The sequence below is a fragment of the Leguminivora glycinivorella genome, chromosome 2, assembly GCF_023078275.1.
Source record: "Leguminivora glycinivorella isolate SPB_JAAS2020 chromosome 2, LegGlyc_1.1, whole genome shotgun sequence".
Lineage (NCBI taxonomy): Eukaryota > Metazoa > Arthropoda > Insecta > Lepidoptera > Tortricidae > Leguminivora > Leguminivora glycinivorella.
Window position 1 is genome coordinate 26,035,389 of NC_062972.1, and position 17,163 is coordinate 26,052,551.

A 17,163-nucleotide genomic window follows, 5' to 3' on the forward strand; every position below is an offset into this window, starting at 1 on the left:
GTATATTTTCGAGATTCTTATCATTTATCAACGATACTAATCTGCAGGTGATAAGACCGGACAAGTCAGAAAACTGGACGCTACAGATCAAGTTCCCTCAGGAGCGGGACGCGGGCATTTATGAATGCCAAGTCAACACGGAGCCTAAGATGTCACTCGCTTTTCAGCTGAATGTAGTAGGTGAGTCAATTTAAAATATAATAAAATACGCTTCATATGTGACACAAAATTGAAGGGTTTTTCTTAAGGGTAAGATGGAATACGTTCCGTATAACGAAGCACTACCTAACTGCTTTACATCTTAACCTGCAAGAAAACCCACCAATCTTTCCCCAACTTACTTTGCATACAAAATAGGACACATGCAGACATAAGGGACAAGGGACGCTAAAAATACGATTATCTTTTTAAGGGTAACCTCTCGTATGCCACGATTTTTATAAAGATGTTACAAATATTCTGCAGTTTTTCGGTACCTATTCGGCCTTTTCGACCAATTCGTTGTTTGGCCAAATATTTCCACTTTTCGGTCGCTAAATATTCCGTAAGGGGAGGGGGCAAAATATACTTAATACTTATTTGACCAAACTCGGGGAAACTGTAATTATTTCATCCTCAAAGTGCGTTCAGATATTTTCAAGTGAAACTGTATAAGATTCTCGCAAGACAAAATCGCGGTGGGTATCTAAATATTTATAAGCACTAATAACTACAAAGTTGCCACTAAGTAAACTCGTAAGTCTCCTTAAGAGCCCGTCACGATGGGTAAAAATTCAGTATCTGTCAAATTACCCCATTTACACACACTAACGCACGTCACACTCACCAACATACTTTTCGCACACTACCGCAATTTACTAGAAGAGGTCAGTGACCTAAGTGAGAGGAACTTAAGACAAGTCTATAGTTTCACTGAAGATCAGTTCTAACGTTAAAATCCCATCAAAACCAAAAAAGGGAAATATGAGCCAAGTTCAATATTATATATGCCTTGGTTGTTGGCGTCAACGACAAAAGCAGTGAGATCTAAACGGGTGCCAAGTTCAATGGCAGTCCTCAAAATGTTTTATGACAATTGATGACATAAAATATCATTTCTTATAACTTTTATAATAGAATAGAATAGAATATAATTAATTTATTCGTTAACACACACACAAAATAAACGTTACAAATAATAAGACATAAACAAGAAGGAGATCCAACGAAATGGTCTAATCTTCCGATCAGACCATCCGGTGAAACAATCACGACAGGCACATAATATGTATGTCACAAATATCAATATAAGAGCCAAATTTAAGACGTTTATGTGAAATAGTTTTTGTTGTGAGGACGCCCATAGAGGCTCCAAATAGTTCGTGTAATATTACACACGATGTTGTCTGCCAGTTCGGTTACTTGAACTTGGCTTGACACGCTGCCGCGTGTTTAGATTGCGGACAGTGTCCATTTAGTGTTACCATCTCACACGAATTGACTCCGATTATTTTTCAAAATAAATTTGTGCAAACACCATATAATATCAAAACAACTCTGGTGTAAAAAACAGTGCTTCGTTTATTCTAATTATAAATGGTTAAACCCTTTTCCGAATGAATTAAAATAATTCACTGTTCCTGATCGGTTTAGCCATTATAACATCCGTTATAAATGCACTGAGACAAAGGTTGAGGTTATGTATGAACAGAGGTTGACAGTCAGTTTACATGTAAAATTGTTGCCATATATAGAATTCTTCATTAAAATAATAATTTTCAAAATTTAGTTAAAGTTGTCTGAATCTAAGGTTACGTGCCCCGTGTGCAAACACCATTTAAAAATTATATTGAACGTAAGAAGGTAAGTCATACAGAACAATTTTGTGATAAGATAATATATTATTACAATTAATAGTTTCGCCATTAACGTAAATAATCGTTTATAGAATATAATTATAATGATTAGTTCTGTTAGTTTTTTCATACACCACACTGAATGTCTCTTCGCGATAGAGAATGTTACACACACTGAGACACTAAATAATGTGACCAGTATAATGAAAATAAAGTCCAACGAGTTAAAATTAATTTTAAAACTCTTTCATTTTAATAAAGTTTAGAAGACAAATAATACCTATATTTCTTATCATTGTATTAAAGTTACATATATTTTTTTATTTCTCAACAATAATAAGTAGTAAACAACACAAAAAAAAAACGATTTTAAACTGAGACTCTTTTAGACGTGACGATATTTATTTACCTTATTACTTTTGAATATATTCATAGCACTGGCAATCTTTTTGCATCCGTATATGATTTCCAGTGTCAAAAACAAATGTCATTGGAGCAAATTTGGCGACACGTCCGCTCCGAACGAGCCCGATCGGGCGTCTGACTCAATAGAATCTGTTCGCAGTTTTGACGTTTGTATGGAAAATTTACGAAAGTTTATATTCAACACAGATTTTATTCGTTCTCTTTGTAAGGAAAAATATGAAAAGGTAATAATTCTGTAGTCCAGTTATCTAGCTTATAAAATAACATTATTTTAAAACTAAAACACGGTCGTACATATTCAAATTTATGAAGATGCCGACAGGGGTCGACCGCATTTTAGTTACAACTTTAAGTAAGTATGTATCTAAAATTGGAAGTGTTTCCTGATTTGTATTACACACTATTTTGCATACACATACTTAAAGTTTATAATTATCAAGAAAGCCTTTTGTTTGCCTAAAAGGTTTTCGAAGTAATTGCCATTTGATTCGAAGTATTTTTAGACAAATATTGATGTCGTTTAACTTCCATTTACTGTATTTTAGTAGCATGATAACACACATGTAAACTACTGAATTTTTAGTTTAGGATATAAGTAATGCGACAACATCAATTTTAGCAGCCTAAAGTATACAAAATTGAGCTCAGCTCACTCAGACGTGAGCACTATTTGCGGGTTTTCTTAAACTAGCGTCAGGAAAAAAATCATAATTAATTCAGGGAGTAACTTTTCCTTGATGTTAACTACTGATTTTGTAGATAAGAATACGCGCTGTTTAAAACAAGTGCTTTTCTTATCAATAAGTATATACTGAAACTAAAACCGGACGTAGAAAACTACCAATTTTACGATTTTCTACTTTTTGATATTGACGGCCTCTTAATAAACTTGTACAAGATGGCCAAGTTAGCAAAGTTGACAGAGGTCGAGAAACTATCTGGACGTCACCATTTCTTACTTGGCTGTTATTCCTTGTTTATATAAAGCAAATAATTGAGTTTGTACCTAATATTATCAATTAGCGTAGGTACAAGTGATTAAAATACAAAATTTGTATTTATACGTTCTCATTTATCTAACTCACATAAAAGTATTAATTAATTAATTTTCAAATAATCTATAATACATACATAAATATTGACACGCCTGTTGTTTTCGTTCGGGGTGGGCAGATAACACAGATTTCCACTTCCTACGACCCAGCTGGACTAGCCGAAATGTCAATCGCTGACGCTAGGCTATACGCCGATCGAAACACGGTCTGGCTCTGTCTCGACAATACCACAGTATAATGAAGAGTACTATCGTACAGTATGGCCACTCTCGCTCCCCGCTGAAAGTGCCGCCCACCCCCTCTCAGTTATTTCACAGTTACCGCCTGTCAAAAACGCTAACAGTCGACCTGTCATATCTCACTCATACAAGCATGGTACTCGTTCACCTACAGTACGAGCTTAGAATGTGTGCTAGGAACGCGCCTCTTTCATAATATATTTGATCGCCAGTGTCCGAGATGTGACAATATGGAGCGATAATAGATAAATCAAAAGCGTTTGAGCTACTTACCCTGGCATAGCTCTTCTGCTTCTTTGTTACATAACATTCTTTATTACACGCTAAAAATCTATCGGTTTGAACAATTTCTACAAATAATTCAGAATTTTTTCTCATTACATCTCACACTACTTTACGGTAGGGTCCTAATGACGATAGGGACGGCGATCGGTCGGCACTTCCTCGGAGCAAATGGCCGATTTTACCTAATGGAAGCACCTCCTTTACCTTGCCTTCTTTTAAGTAACAAGTAATTTCAGAAAGTTCCTACTTAAAACTTTTGACTCAACAGTTAAAGTGCAGATTGGCCTGGTTGGTTGAAATTGTAAATTTGTAACTGGTGCCGTAGCCGAATGTCATTTCTGCGACGCGAAACGAAAACGAAACGCTGCGAAAGGTAGTCTGGCTTTGACGCGCCAATACGCAAGAGCGATAGAGATAGATATCTACGATCGTTTCGTTTCGTGAGCGTTTGTGCCATTCGGCTACGTACCCTGGGCTACTAACGAGAGGAGGTCATTCATATTTTCAGTTCTCATTTCCTTGTAACATTTGTAAGTTTTAAGTGGGATACCCCCATTTGCCAGAATTTCATTTGCCATAATTTTATTTGCCATCCTATTCAACAATCATAATATTGTTTCTCATAACATCTTATGCCATAATCATTGTTTACTATATTAATCTAGTGCCAGAAACTTTGTTTCCCATAAAGTCAGTTTCCATAATGTCATTTGTCAGAATCATCGAAATCCGTAATTACCACATTCCATACCATCATTTGTCATATAAATTAGCGTCCAGAAAAGTCAATTTCCATAATGTGTTTTGAAAACTACTATAATAGGTACTAGAAGGACTAGAGAATGAAACTGCTATCAGAAAGTAGGTTAGGTTAGGTTAGAACTGTGACCCCCTGGAAAATGAAACTGCTATCAGAAAGTAGGTTAGGTTAGGTTAGAACTGTGAACCTCTGGAAAAGGAAACTGCTTGAAAAGTAGGTTAGGTTAGGTTAGAACTGTGACCCCCCGGAAAATGAAAATACTATCAGACAGTAGGTTAGGTTAGGTTAGAACTGCGACCCCCTGGAAAATGAAACTGCTATCAGAAAGTAGGTTAGGTTAGGTTAGAACTGTGATCCCCTGGAGAATGAAACTGCTGGAAAAGTAGGTTAGGTTAGGTTAGAACTGTGACCCCTGGAAAATGAAACTGCTATCAGAAAGTAGGTTAGGTTAGGTAATAATATGGGCAACAATTAATATGGCAATAATTGCTTATGGCGTTTGAATATTCTATGAAACCATATTATTGCACTTAATAATATGGATAACAAATAGTATGGCATTGTATGATTATGGAAGGTAATATTCGGATAAACAACGAGTATGTCATATGATTTTTATGGTAAACAAATCATTCGGGCAAATGAAATTCAGGCAAGTTAGATTCGGGCAAATGAATATTATGTTAAATGACTGTCGGGCAAACAATAGACAACCGTTTTAAGTAGGTATATTGGCACTGCCAATCAGTAAAAGGGTCTTTCTGAAGACAAAAGGTGTAATGTGAGTAATGTCCTGTAAGTAAATGACTGTAAGATTACAATTTGGATAAGTACATACGCGTACAAAATATCAGAACAGAAATAAAGGCGTGTTTACCTAATTTTGTTCGTTTTCGGTATTCAAAAACAGTAAAAACACCATCTTTCAATTAAAATATAATTAGGTCAGTTTATGTTAACGTTATTTCACCGAAAAAGACATGTCTTCTGTTATTTTAAATAAAATGAGCTTACTTCTTAAAAGAATTTCTTATCCAAACATCTTTTATCCAGTTGTTCTAGCGAGCAAAGTTCCCAGTATTACAAGATAAACAAGGAAGCAATAAAGTTGATTGTTTGCTGGATATATTTTACGCAACGAAAGTATAGTAAGTTGCAATGAAAGTGTAGTAAAGTAAGTTGAGTTAACATAGGCGATCCAATTAGAGATCAAAAACATAAACAAATAAATTTTATGTTACTTAATCTCAAAGTCACGTTACTGGGGCATTATGGGGTAGTTTTATTGTATTTTATTGAATTGTATCGTATGTAAGATATTGGTAATTATCAGAGAAACAAACAGTCATGAACTGATATAAACTGTGCGAAAAAAAACTTGAAGAACCTACTTAAATATTAATTGATATTGTACCTATGTATAAGTACACAAATTGTAATACACATAAACATCTTAAAGTAAGCTTTGAAGTGTATATTTTGTGAGTTTTTATCGACTGTTTTTCGATTTATTTAACGTGAGTAACTCGCTTAAAATATTTTTGTCTTCGAGTCTCACGCGTGTTTTATACTTAAAATCTTATATGTAGCAACTAAACTTTACGATTTAAGGTCTATTTAGTCAGCGATTGAATTATTTTTTTCTTGTTGAGTGCGTACTGCATATGGTTTCAGCATGTATTAATCTATTCTTACTACCTACGTATACTAATTTTCCCTAATTCTATTTGATATTAACGTTGGCGTTAAATTTATGATCCACTTCAATGTCTTACAAAAAACAGACTAAATTATTTAGGTTTCAGTCCTAACTATCAGTATTACTTTACAAATTACATCATTTATCTTCCAACTTCTAATCTCTTTTCACCCTTTAGTACTACAACTCTTTTAATAATAACATCTTTCTGATCGACTAACTTTTAGAGCCTCAAGCCTGATTGACTTTCAGACGAGTATATCAGGGCCAAGCGATCGAAACTTCTGGAACTTTCGACTTCACAAAATATTGCTTTATTTTTCCACTCCGCTGGATTGCGGGGCTCGGAGGCAACCTCTTCCTATAAGTTTATGAAATATGACCTATTTACCTTGAGAGTGAGATGAGTAAGATGTCTGTTGGGACTGATTTGAATTAAGGCAATTTTTAACACTACGTTTGTGGCCCAGCGGTAAGAGCGTGCGACTTTCAATCCGGAGGTCGCGGGTTCGAACCCCGGCTCGTACCAATGATTTATTCGGAACTTATGTGCGGAATGTCATTTGATATTTGCCAGTCGCTTTTCGGTGAAGGGAAACATCGTGAGGAAACCGAACTAATTCCAATACGGCCTAGTTACCCTTCGGGTTGGAAGATGTCAGTCGCTTTCGTAAAACTAGTGTCTATGCCAAATCTTGGGATTAGTTGTCAGAGCGGACCCCAGGACTCCCATGAGCCATGGCGAATGCCGGGATAACGCAAGGAGGATGATGATGATGTTGGTGGCAAAAATAAGCTTTCGGCCCGCCATGATAAGCATCGTCTCTGTATTTTATGAACGCCTGGAATTCGAGAGATGTTACATGAGGTTTGCCGACCCTGACAATTATCACCCCGTTGAGACAGTGACATTTAGTGCAGTGGAACTGCTGATGATGATCAGATCGGAACTCCTCTAATCTGAATGGCACACTTATAGTGACTTTGGTATTTTTATCAGAAAGCCAAGTAGATACTTACATGAACAATAGTGACATTTGATGAAGTGGAACTTCTGACGATGATCAGAACGGAACTCGTCAGCGACGCATAGCTTATGTTAGGAGCTCTGTTCTTTTTGTTATGTTTGTTAAGCATATTCAGTTTTCAAGTCTTGTCAAGCTCGATTTCTTATAATTGGATATCGGCCGGATTCATGAGGAATGGAGGGAACTCCTCAAACCTTAACGGTATGCGTACGTATATTAATAACGTATAATAAAAGTAGTTTCAAAAAATATACATTTCTACATAATCCAACATTCGCAACATTCACAAGATTTTTTTCTTTAAAATTATTATAAAGTGCATTTACTTAAAAATGAACCATTTATTCATTTCTACAATGAATTGCAATTAAGAGCTCGAAAATATTATACAGTTCAAGTAGATTTCAAACTTCGTTTTTCTGTGGGTTCTATTTATAAATAAAGCTTCATAAAGCTTTAAAAGCGTTTAAGAACATTACCGTTCAAATTTCTGGCACCGTTTAGCACACACACAATTACGCCTACATTTACACAAGACAATACGTTTACAGGCCCTGTAATCAAAACTGGTAAACAAAACAATAGTCATCTCTTTTATACTAATGCACACAGATAAGTGTAGCTGAAATGCATATAATGTCACTAACTACCAATCAGCGATTTTATTCGGCTAAAAACTTTCTTGCTGTACGTACTGGCAGCTGAGAATTCGCGGTTCATATTTGACTAAAATTTGACACGAAAAGGGATGGGATAATTATAATTTTATGCATATTAAAATATAACTACATAATTAATTTGTTGTTATGAAGTAACAACCTACATATGGAAATAATAATTATGTCGTACACGTATTCCGCTTTAATAAGTATTTTTATGGTTAGATAAATTCAATTTATACATATCTGTATAACAATGTACAGTCACGTTCAGATTGTTATTGATCAGTTGCCATCTATTGTTAACAGCTGTTAAACGTAGGCTTTCATTTTATAAATTTTACCTTTTCAGGGCTGGTTTTTAGTACAGTACAGGTCAGATAAATGTCAGCTGTCACTGTCATTTATACGTGTGATGAAAAAGATAGTGATAACTTTATCTGGTAGATATATTTATCTGGCGACTGAAAAACCGGCCCTTAAATATGTAATTACTTAGATGTCGCTACCGAAAGATAATAACATAGAACACTTCTTTCAAACAAAATGCCAGTCAAAAAGTGGTTCCAAGATCATAATACGCCGTACTGACACCGGACCATAGGTCACGTCTATTTCTATTCTACAACCTTTTAAACTAACACGTTTAGGGACGCTTAGTGACGTCATCTGTCATAGACCAAAGGAAACAAATGACTACGCGTATGCTATACCATACGTGTCCACGAATGTGTTCAGATTGGCCATTTAAACCACTATGCCGGTGACACAAGGTCTGTGATCAAAATAATCGAACTCCTATGCCACTGACACGTACGTGTGTTTAAACAAGTTGACTGGCCTATGTCGGCCGCACAGCAGGCAGGCAAACATGATCGCGCGATATTAATAAAATTATACAAAAATGAAAGTTTTAAAATATCAATGGCTATTAAAAATATTGCATAACATCATCCCCATACAAAAGTAGTTCGTACAAAATAAATCGAAATAATTATGATCCTCGCCAAATTACACATGAAACTTAATCCCATATTTTTCTACGTATTTGTTGGAACGACTAGCTCATGATATTACAAAACAGTACGGCATATTCTTTTTGTAAACATATATTCTAAATATGCCGTACTACGACTGTTCCGAGTGGCCGCCATTAGCGCACTGACAAGCTCCGTGGCACAATTTTGAGGCCCCGCCTACCGTGGCACAATATTCGTGGGGTCATTTTTGAGAGCTCTTTAGACATCTAGGTATATTAACAATCGCTGCGTGAAACCTATTATTATCTCACTCGCAATTTATAATAATTAGGTATTTACAATAATAACTTCTCGTAAATAAAACTTTCATCTGCGCCAATGAAAGAAATATATTCGCTTAAATAGCCTGATTTGAAGGCATTCCTTTTGATATTCAATTCATCTTTTATGTGATTAAATACTGTGGCACGAATCTATAAATAAATAAGCCATATAGAAAAAAAAACATTTACAGTTATTCAAAATGAAATTTATTTAAAGCATAAAATTTATTTGCTAAGAGATTATTTCATAGTAAGGTAGACTTTTTATAATAAACTGTAAATATTTACTTGTTAACTGGAATAAGTACTTTTTATTTACCATGCGGCAACGCCTTCTTATAACGACAGTACAAAATACAGGAAACAGTGTGAATTTCACGAAAGTTATTCTAGAAGACTATTAAGAGGATACGGTAGCGAAAATGCTGAAATGGAAAGGAGCCCCCCTTTCAACTTGGGAATTTTAGTTAAATATACAAGTGTTATTAACTAGATTTATCGAAAAAAAATTGTCCATTAAGAACAACTCAGTCAAACGATATTTCAAAAAAATCTTTAAAATCGAGGTTCCGATCTCGACTCTTTCCTCCTTCAAAACTTAATCAATCGGAACGAAATTTGAGAATCTGAATAACAATGAAATAATATATGTCGGACCGTTTAGCTTTTTTGGTTAATTGTTACCAATCTTGAGGCCGTTTTTTGAAATTTTTGATTGACTCTAGAATCTTTAAAAAGCCGAATATCAAAAAAATCAAAACAGTCCGACACAGATAAAAATAATAACAATCTGTGTTGAAAAAAATATTGCTCTATCTTCAAAAACCAGGGAGGAAATAGTCGAGAGCGTTTGTATGGAGAATTGACCCCTACCGTATCGTCTTAAAAACTAAGTGCATGGTCGTAGAAAAAGTATTGTATGCAAAGGTGTTTAACTGAGTAAATAAATATTTGTGGCGTCTTTATTAACAATTTTCGGCTTCGCCTCATATTGTTACCCACGCCACTCCTCTTTTTTGACCTCCTTTAAATTACTGTTGCATAAAATACTATAAAAGAGAACATAAACAATTTGACAAGCATCTGCCGGTTTACTACTTAATTTGCCAAAGTACATTAAATATTATAATATAGGCTTGTACTAATATTTTAACTATAAAACTCCCGTGAGACTTGGCTTTTCGTACGAGAACCTTTCTCAAGTAGCGACACCCCGCCTTTACATGTCGAGAGCGCGACGCATACTACTCTTGAATTTGAACCGAACGAACGCTATATACGTGAGTAACCCGTTTATTTTTAAATACTTGTACATATGTTTATATTTTAATATTATTGAGCATAATTATTTTGTTTTCTTGATTCCAATGGGTATTGAAATCATACAAAATTCAGCAAGTATAATTATTTTTGTTCTTCGAAAAACATTTAGAAATACTTTATGAAGCAGTTAATTTGAGTAGGTATTATATTGTGGCAAAATAGAACTCCATTTGCTTTAGCTACACAAAAACAGCCAAACACTATTTCGTATAGGATTTAGAGAATAATAGAAACTGTGTCAGTATTTGGTATTACTGCTATGAATGTCAAAAATGTGAGCAGCAAAATCGTTTTTGACTTCGTTAAATTACCTTCGCGCTTCAATACTGTTGCTGCAAAATTCATGTAGTAGTTTTTTTAGGGTTCCGTAGTCAACTAGGAACCCTTATAGTTTCGCCATGTCTGTCTGTCCGTCCGTCCGCGGATAATCTCAGTAACCGTAAGCACTAGAAAGCTGAAATTTGGTACCAATATGTATATCAATCACGCCAACAAAGTGCAAAAATAAAAAATGGAAAAAAATGTTTTATTAGGGTACCCCCCCTACATGTAAAGTGGGGGCTGATATTTTTTTTATTCCAACCCCAACGTGTGATATATTGTTGGATAGGTATTTAAAAATGAATAAGGGTTTACTAAGATCGTTTTTTGATAATAATCATAGTTTCGGAAATAATCGCTCCTAAAGGAAAAAAAAGTGCGTCCCCCCCTCTAACTTTTGAACCATATGTTTAAAAAATATGAAAAAAATCACAAAAGTAGAACTTTATAAAGACTTTCTAGGAAAATTATTTTGAACTTGATAGGTTCAGTAGTTTTTGAGAAAAATACGGAAAACTACGGAACCCTACACTGAGCGTGGCCCGACACGCTCTTGGCCGGTTTTTTAAATATATATAGTATTTTATTCCTCAATTAAACTTTTTACACTGCCCCAGTAATACAGACGACTAAGCAGTATTTTTTGTCCCGATTTTAGTCGGGCTAGTAAGCTATGAGCTATCGGCTATAAAAATAAACAAAAGATAATCACTCCCGTGTAAATAAAAGAGACACAGCGATGTTTATAGCTACTCGCCCAGCGGTGAGCTATCAAAATCGCCGTGTCTCTTTTATTTGCACGGGGGTGCTTATCTTTTGTTCGTTTTTATAGCCGATATCTCATAGCAGTCATAGCTTACTAGCTCGCGGTGGGACCAGTGCCTAACGCCTAGCTACCTTCCTCTGTGTTACAAAATATAAAGTGGATGCTTTTGTCCCACATAAGCGAAGGCCATAGTGCTGGGCCTATAACACCAAAACACTTAGCTGCTGTCTTCTGACACAAGATATGAAGTGTATTCTTTTGTCCCACAGAAGCGAAGGCCCATGTGGCCTATAACACCAAAACACTTAGCTGCTGTCTTCTGACACAAGATATGAAGTGTATTCTTTTGTCCCACAGAAGCGAAGGCCCATGTGGCCTATAACACCAAAACACTTAGCTGCTGTCCTCTGACACAAGATATGAAGTGTATTCTTTTGTCCCACATAAGCGAGGGCCTTAGTGCTGGGCCTATAACACCAAAACACTTAGCTGCTGTCCTCTGACACAAGATATGAAGTGTATTCTTTTGTCCCACATAAGCGAGGGCCTTAGTGCTGGGCCTATAACACCAAAACACTTAGCTGCTGTCCTCTGACACAAGATATGAAGTGTATTATTTTGTCCCACAGAAGCGAAGGCCTTAGTGCTGGGCCTATAACACCAAAACACTTGGCTGCTGTCTTCTGACACAAGATATGAAGTGTATTCTTTTGTCCCACAGAAGCGAAGGCCATAGTGCTGGGCCTATAACACCAAAACACTTAGCTGCTGTCCTCTGACACAAGATATATTATGAAGTGTATTCTTTTGTCCCACAGAAGCGAAGGCCCATGTTCTGGGCCCTGCCGACCTGTACGTGAAGACCGGCAGCTCGCTGAAGCTGACATGCATCTTGAGCCAGGGTCCGCATGACCTTGGCACCATATTTTGGTATAAGGGTAAGTATTTTCATTTATTGCGCATAATGTCTTATCATGTCTTCATAATGTATTGTTAACACGTAGTTAAGAAGTCTCGGATCTTTTACTTCATGGGACAGTATTACATGATCTGTGACTTGAACGAAGCCAATGATGCAGTCCCCTTTTAAGTAAAGTACCTACTTACCTATTTATTGAATAAAAATCCACGGAATACAGGAATATTGTATTGTACCTATATTGCAAATAACTGTTTTTAACTGTGGCAGCTGGACAATACTTACTTAATTTAACATTTTCAGTTTAACTCGTGAGAGTTTTGAATGATTCACGTTTAGTTTCACTAGACATAACTATATTGGCCGGGATATGTATCTCTCGATTTTAGACTGGACCAAATGCTTGTAATCAATGATCAGGAGCTCGACATGAAACAAAAACCTAATCACGTTCTATATACTGTTCAAAATAAGTCTGATTTATAAAGTAATTGCGTATTATTTATTGATTTGTTTTCGTTACCTTCTACGGTTTGACATGAAAAACAGCTATAACAATAAAGATTTATTCGATTTCAGCATAAAATTATTATAATAAGAAGCTAAAGACCGTGAGCTCGCAGACAAGGTCACTTCACTAAATTAAACAGAATTAGACGATAGGTACCTAAACTGAGTAAACCAGACAAGTGTATAAATTAATCTAGGCATAACAGCGGCGTAGTCGAATGGCAATCGTCGACGCCAGACGCCGACAGAAATGCAGTCTAGCTCTGTCGCGCCAATACGCAAGAGCGATAGAGATAGCTATAGCTACGAGGTTGCGCATTCGGCTACGCACACAGGGTATCTAGCAAAGATGACATACGCTGACGGTCCGTGACGTCACAGTATAATAAAGTGAACTATCGTACAGTATGGCCACTCCCGCTCCCGCTGAAAGTGCCGCCCCGGTTACCAGTCTATCCAATCCAGTCAGCCTATCAAAAACGCGAACAGTGTCATATCTCACTCATAGATTTCTGATGCATAGCTGCACAAGCTAGAAACGCGCCTCTTTCATATATTTGATCGCCAGTGTCGAGATGTGGAGGCGTACAATACGGAACGGTCTCTCTATCGCTAATACTGAAGAGCGATAGAGAGATCTAACTATCGCGTATAGTATACGATACGGAGCGTCACGATTGCACTCTTGTCTTGGCTATAGGGCCAGATTTGCTTTTTGTCAACAGAAATATCAACCAGTTTATGGTTCTGACTTGAATTAAGGACTTGAATACAGTTGTTATTAAATAAATATATCCTCTCAATTCCTATCCATAGTCATATACGATTATTATTTATCCGTAACCAAAATAAAATAGTCACAAGCAAATATTATTAGTCCAATTAGTTTTTATAGAACCAGGGTGGCTAGCCGAATGGCACAATCGCTCACGAAACGCTCACGAAACGAAGCGCTAGTAGATATCTATCTCTATCGCGCTTGCGTATTGGCGCGACAGAGCCAGCGGCGTATCGCTTTCGTTTGGCGTCGGAGAAATGCCATTCGGCTACGGGGCCAGGCCAGGCAGGAGATAGATATCTACTAGCGCTTCGTTTTTTGCATAAATTCTACCATAGATCTGATACCTACTTATTTTTGTTGAACAAGGTCACGTATATCCTGTACGAGAAATAACTAGAAAATCTTTTTCGCAATCTTCAGGATTATCGGAAACTACTACCTAGGGATTTTTGTAACCAAGTACTCGAGTATTTTATATCTAATTTTAATGCTGCTACAGGCTTCTTAGGTATCCGTTTCTAATGCTGAATGTATAGCAATTTTAACCTGTTATTTCACTGAATTTCCTTACGAGCAATATAAGAATGTATAGTTAATTAGCTGGTTCAATGGGTTATGGTTAAGACGCTACAGGAGCGAATAATCCATACTAATATTATAAATGGGAATGTGTGTATGTCTGTTTGTTTGTCCGTCTTTTACGGCAAAACGGAGCGACGAATTGACGTGATTTTTTAAATGGAGATAGTTAAAGGGATGGAGAGTGACATAGGCTACTTTTTGTCTCTTTCTAACGCGAGCGAAGCCGCGAGCAAAAGCTAGTACATATTATATTAGGTACTTATCACTAATCTGATTGAGTTGGAAATCAAAATGTGCCTTTGTTTTGGCGAATGCGAGTTCTCATTATGGGGTAAACCACAGGGGTAAACTTTGTAAATAAATAAACATATGATAATCAAAACTACTTACTACCACTCTGAAAACCAAACTATATTTTACCTTTTAAACTTATCTTGTATTTATTCGTAGACTATTATTAAAAAATTCGTTAAACACTTTTACATATAAAAGTAATTTACAATATGTATACCTACATTATTTATTAAAGTTCACTTTTTCGCCACACACTAACAACACTAGCCATTTTTCCAACAATCACTCTCCAACTTCTGAATAATTAACATCCCGCCTCTACAAAATACCTAATAGTTCGCAGCCTTCGGGCGCTAACAGGCAAACTCAAACTCAACATAAATCCACCCAAATTGCGTAGGCTCAAAATAAACTAATGAGCCTTGTAAATAACGACCCATAATTTGACATTCCGAATTCAGTCGGTTTTTACAATCAGTTGTACTTAATCTGAGGTAAAACCACCCGTGCATTTCCTATGTATATTTTACTAGTATTGTTAAACGCTGGTTTGCGTGTTGAAGTGGTTTTCATAGAGTGATTCAGAATTACTGTTTTGCGTTCGAAATCTGATTTGACCCTTTGTTGAACAAAACCATTGAAGGTAGTTGACAGCGTTCTCGGAAAAGCTACCCATGCATAGTTTTAGCTCGTTGTCCTTAATGGCCTTTCATCGCTTTCGTGTTGTTGTACAAATCGTTAGGGAAATCTCTCTATTCGTATATGTATGCAGATTGGAAATATCAGAGAATATTGGTGGTTCTTTCACTTCTTTCAATTAATTGGTCACAGAATCCCAAGAGAAGTCAACAATATAAAAAATCAATATTATGTATACTAACTAGCGTATCGTCTGCCTTCTTGAAACATTGGAATCTTTTCTACGAGCCCTGTCTTTACTGAGTATAATGGTGTGACCATATTGCATTCCCAAACTGATCTAGACTATTTAAGGGTCGGTTGCATCAAACCTTTGGTCACAATTAAAGTGTTAATTTTTGTAACTGGAAGTTCCATAGACATCAGACTGCGTGACATTGACGTGTCTGTCTAATGTAGTTGACGCAACTGGCTCTAACTAATATATTACTGATATATGCTAATGCCTCGTTTCTTTCCAGGATCAAAACTAATAGAGTATAAGGAACTAGAAGCGAACGAAATCGTAGAAGAGCCGCGAGTCCGGTTGAAGACCGAGTGGACTGAACAGCTGACGTCTCGACTGACCATCGAGAGACTGCTACCAGGAGACAGCGGGAACTACAGCTGTGTCCCGACCATGGCTGAGGCGGCTTCAGTTAATGTCCATGTCATTAATGGTAAGAATGAAACTGTTCCCGCCACGTTTTTATTATTAAATGGTAAGAATCAAACTGTGTGTCCCGTGTGGTGACGGGTGAAGAATTTTACCACCCCCTTTATTTGCGTGGGTGTCGTAGAAGGCGACTGTTGGATACGCGTTAAATTGTGGCGTAGGCGAGAGGCTGGCAACCGTCACTGCACTGTCACAATTGCGTTTTCTTCAACCCCTAATTTGCCAAGAGTGGCACTGAAACTTGAGTACATTTCATGTGACCTGCCTACCCCACCTTATGGGATACAGGCGTAATCGTATGTATTTATCAAACTGTTGAATCGAGTTTAGCTGTTGTAGTTAAACTAACTGAACTTACTCTTGGAACTTCCCCGAGTGAAGAGCCGCGCACTCTAAGAGTGCAATTCTAAATTCAACAATTCTATAAGTACGCTGCTGCAAACTCTTCCAAAAGTCAAATCATCATCATCATCATCATGTCAGCCCTTTATCGCCCACTGTTGAGCATAGGCCTCTCTTCTAGTACGTACGCCATGTATCCCGGTCCTGAGCTAGTCTCATCCAGTTGTGACCCGCAATTTTGCGGATGTCGTCCACCCAAAAGTTAAATAATTTACAGTAAGTATTGAAAATGAATGCACGACGTTTGTGGTTCAAATAAAACCTCTCATCTACTTCCTAACCTCTATTTCAGCAACATTAGAAGCTGTTCGCGACATATGTACGCGTATTTAAATACTTTACAGAGTACTTAACCTAATTTTCGAGAATTAAGTGTTCATATATAAAATTCAATTACCTAACCAGCCAGGCAATTTAAATAATTCAATTTGAGCATTATTCTTACGTCAATTAACAGTAGCTAGGTGTTTTTCAAAATAAATCTCGAATGTCGAATTTCTGGACGTGTTTGATTCGATCCTGACGATAAAAAAATGTGTCCCGTATTTTCTATACAAAATTCGAGTTTCCAATACGTTACGCTCGTAGTAAGTTCATACTAAAATCATGACGTAAAGGAAAA

General features: G+C 36.5%; 1 protein-coding gene across 2 annotated transcripts in view; it reads left to right on the plus strand.

Moving 5' to 3' along the window:
- The window catches only part of LOC125242385 (zwei Ig domain protein zig-8-like), a 237,137-nt gene that overhangs the window by 208,028 nt on the left and 11,946 nt on the right, over positions 1-17,163 (plus strand). For both annotated transcript variants that reach the window (XM_048151188.1, XM_048151189.1), the window contains exons 5-7: positions 48-180; positions 12,518-12,637; positions 15,946-16,143. In XM_048151188.1, coding sequence (XP_048007145.1) covers positions 48-180; positions 12,518-12,637; positions 15,946-16,143 — 451 coding nt within the window. The remainder of the gene's footprint in view (positions 1-47; positions 181-12,517; positions 12,638-15,945; positions 16,144-17,163) is intronic.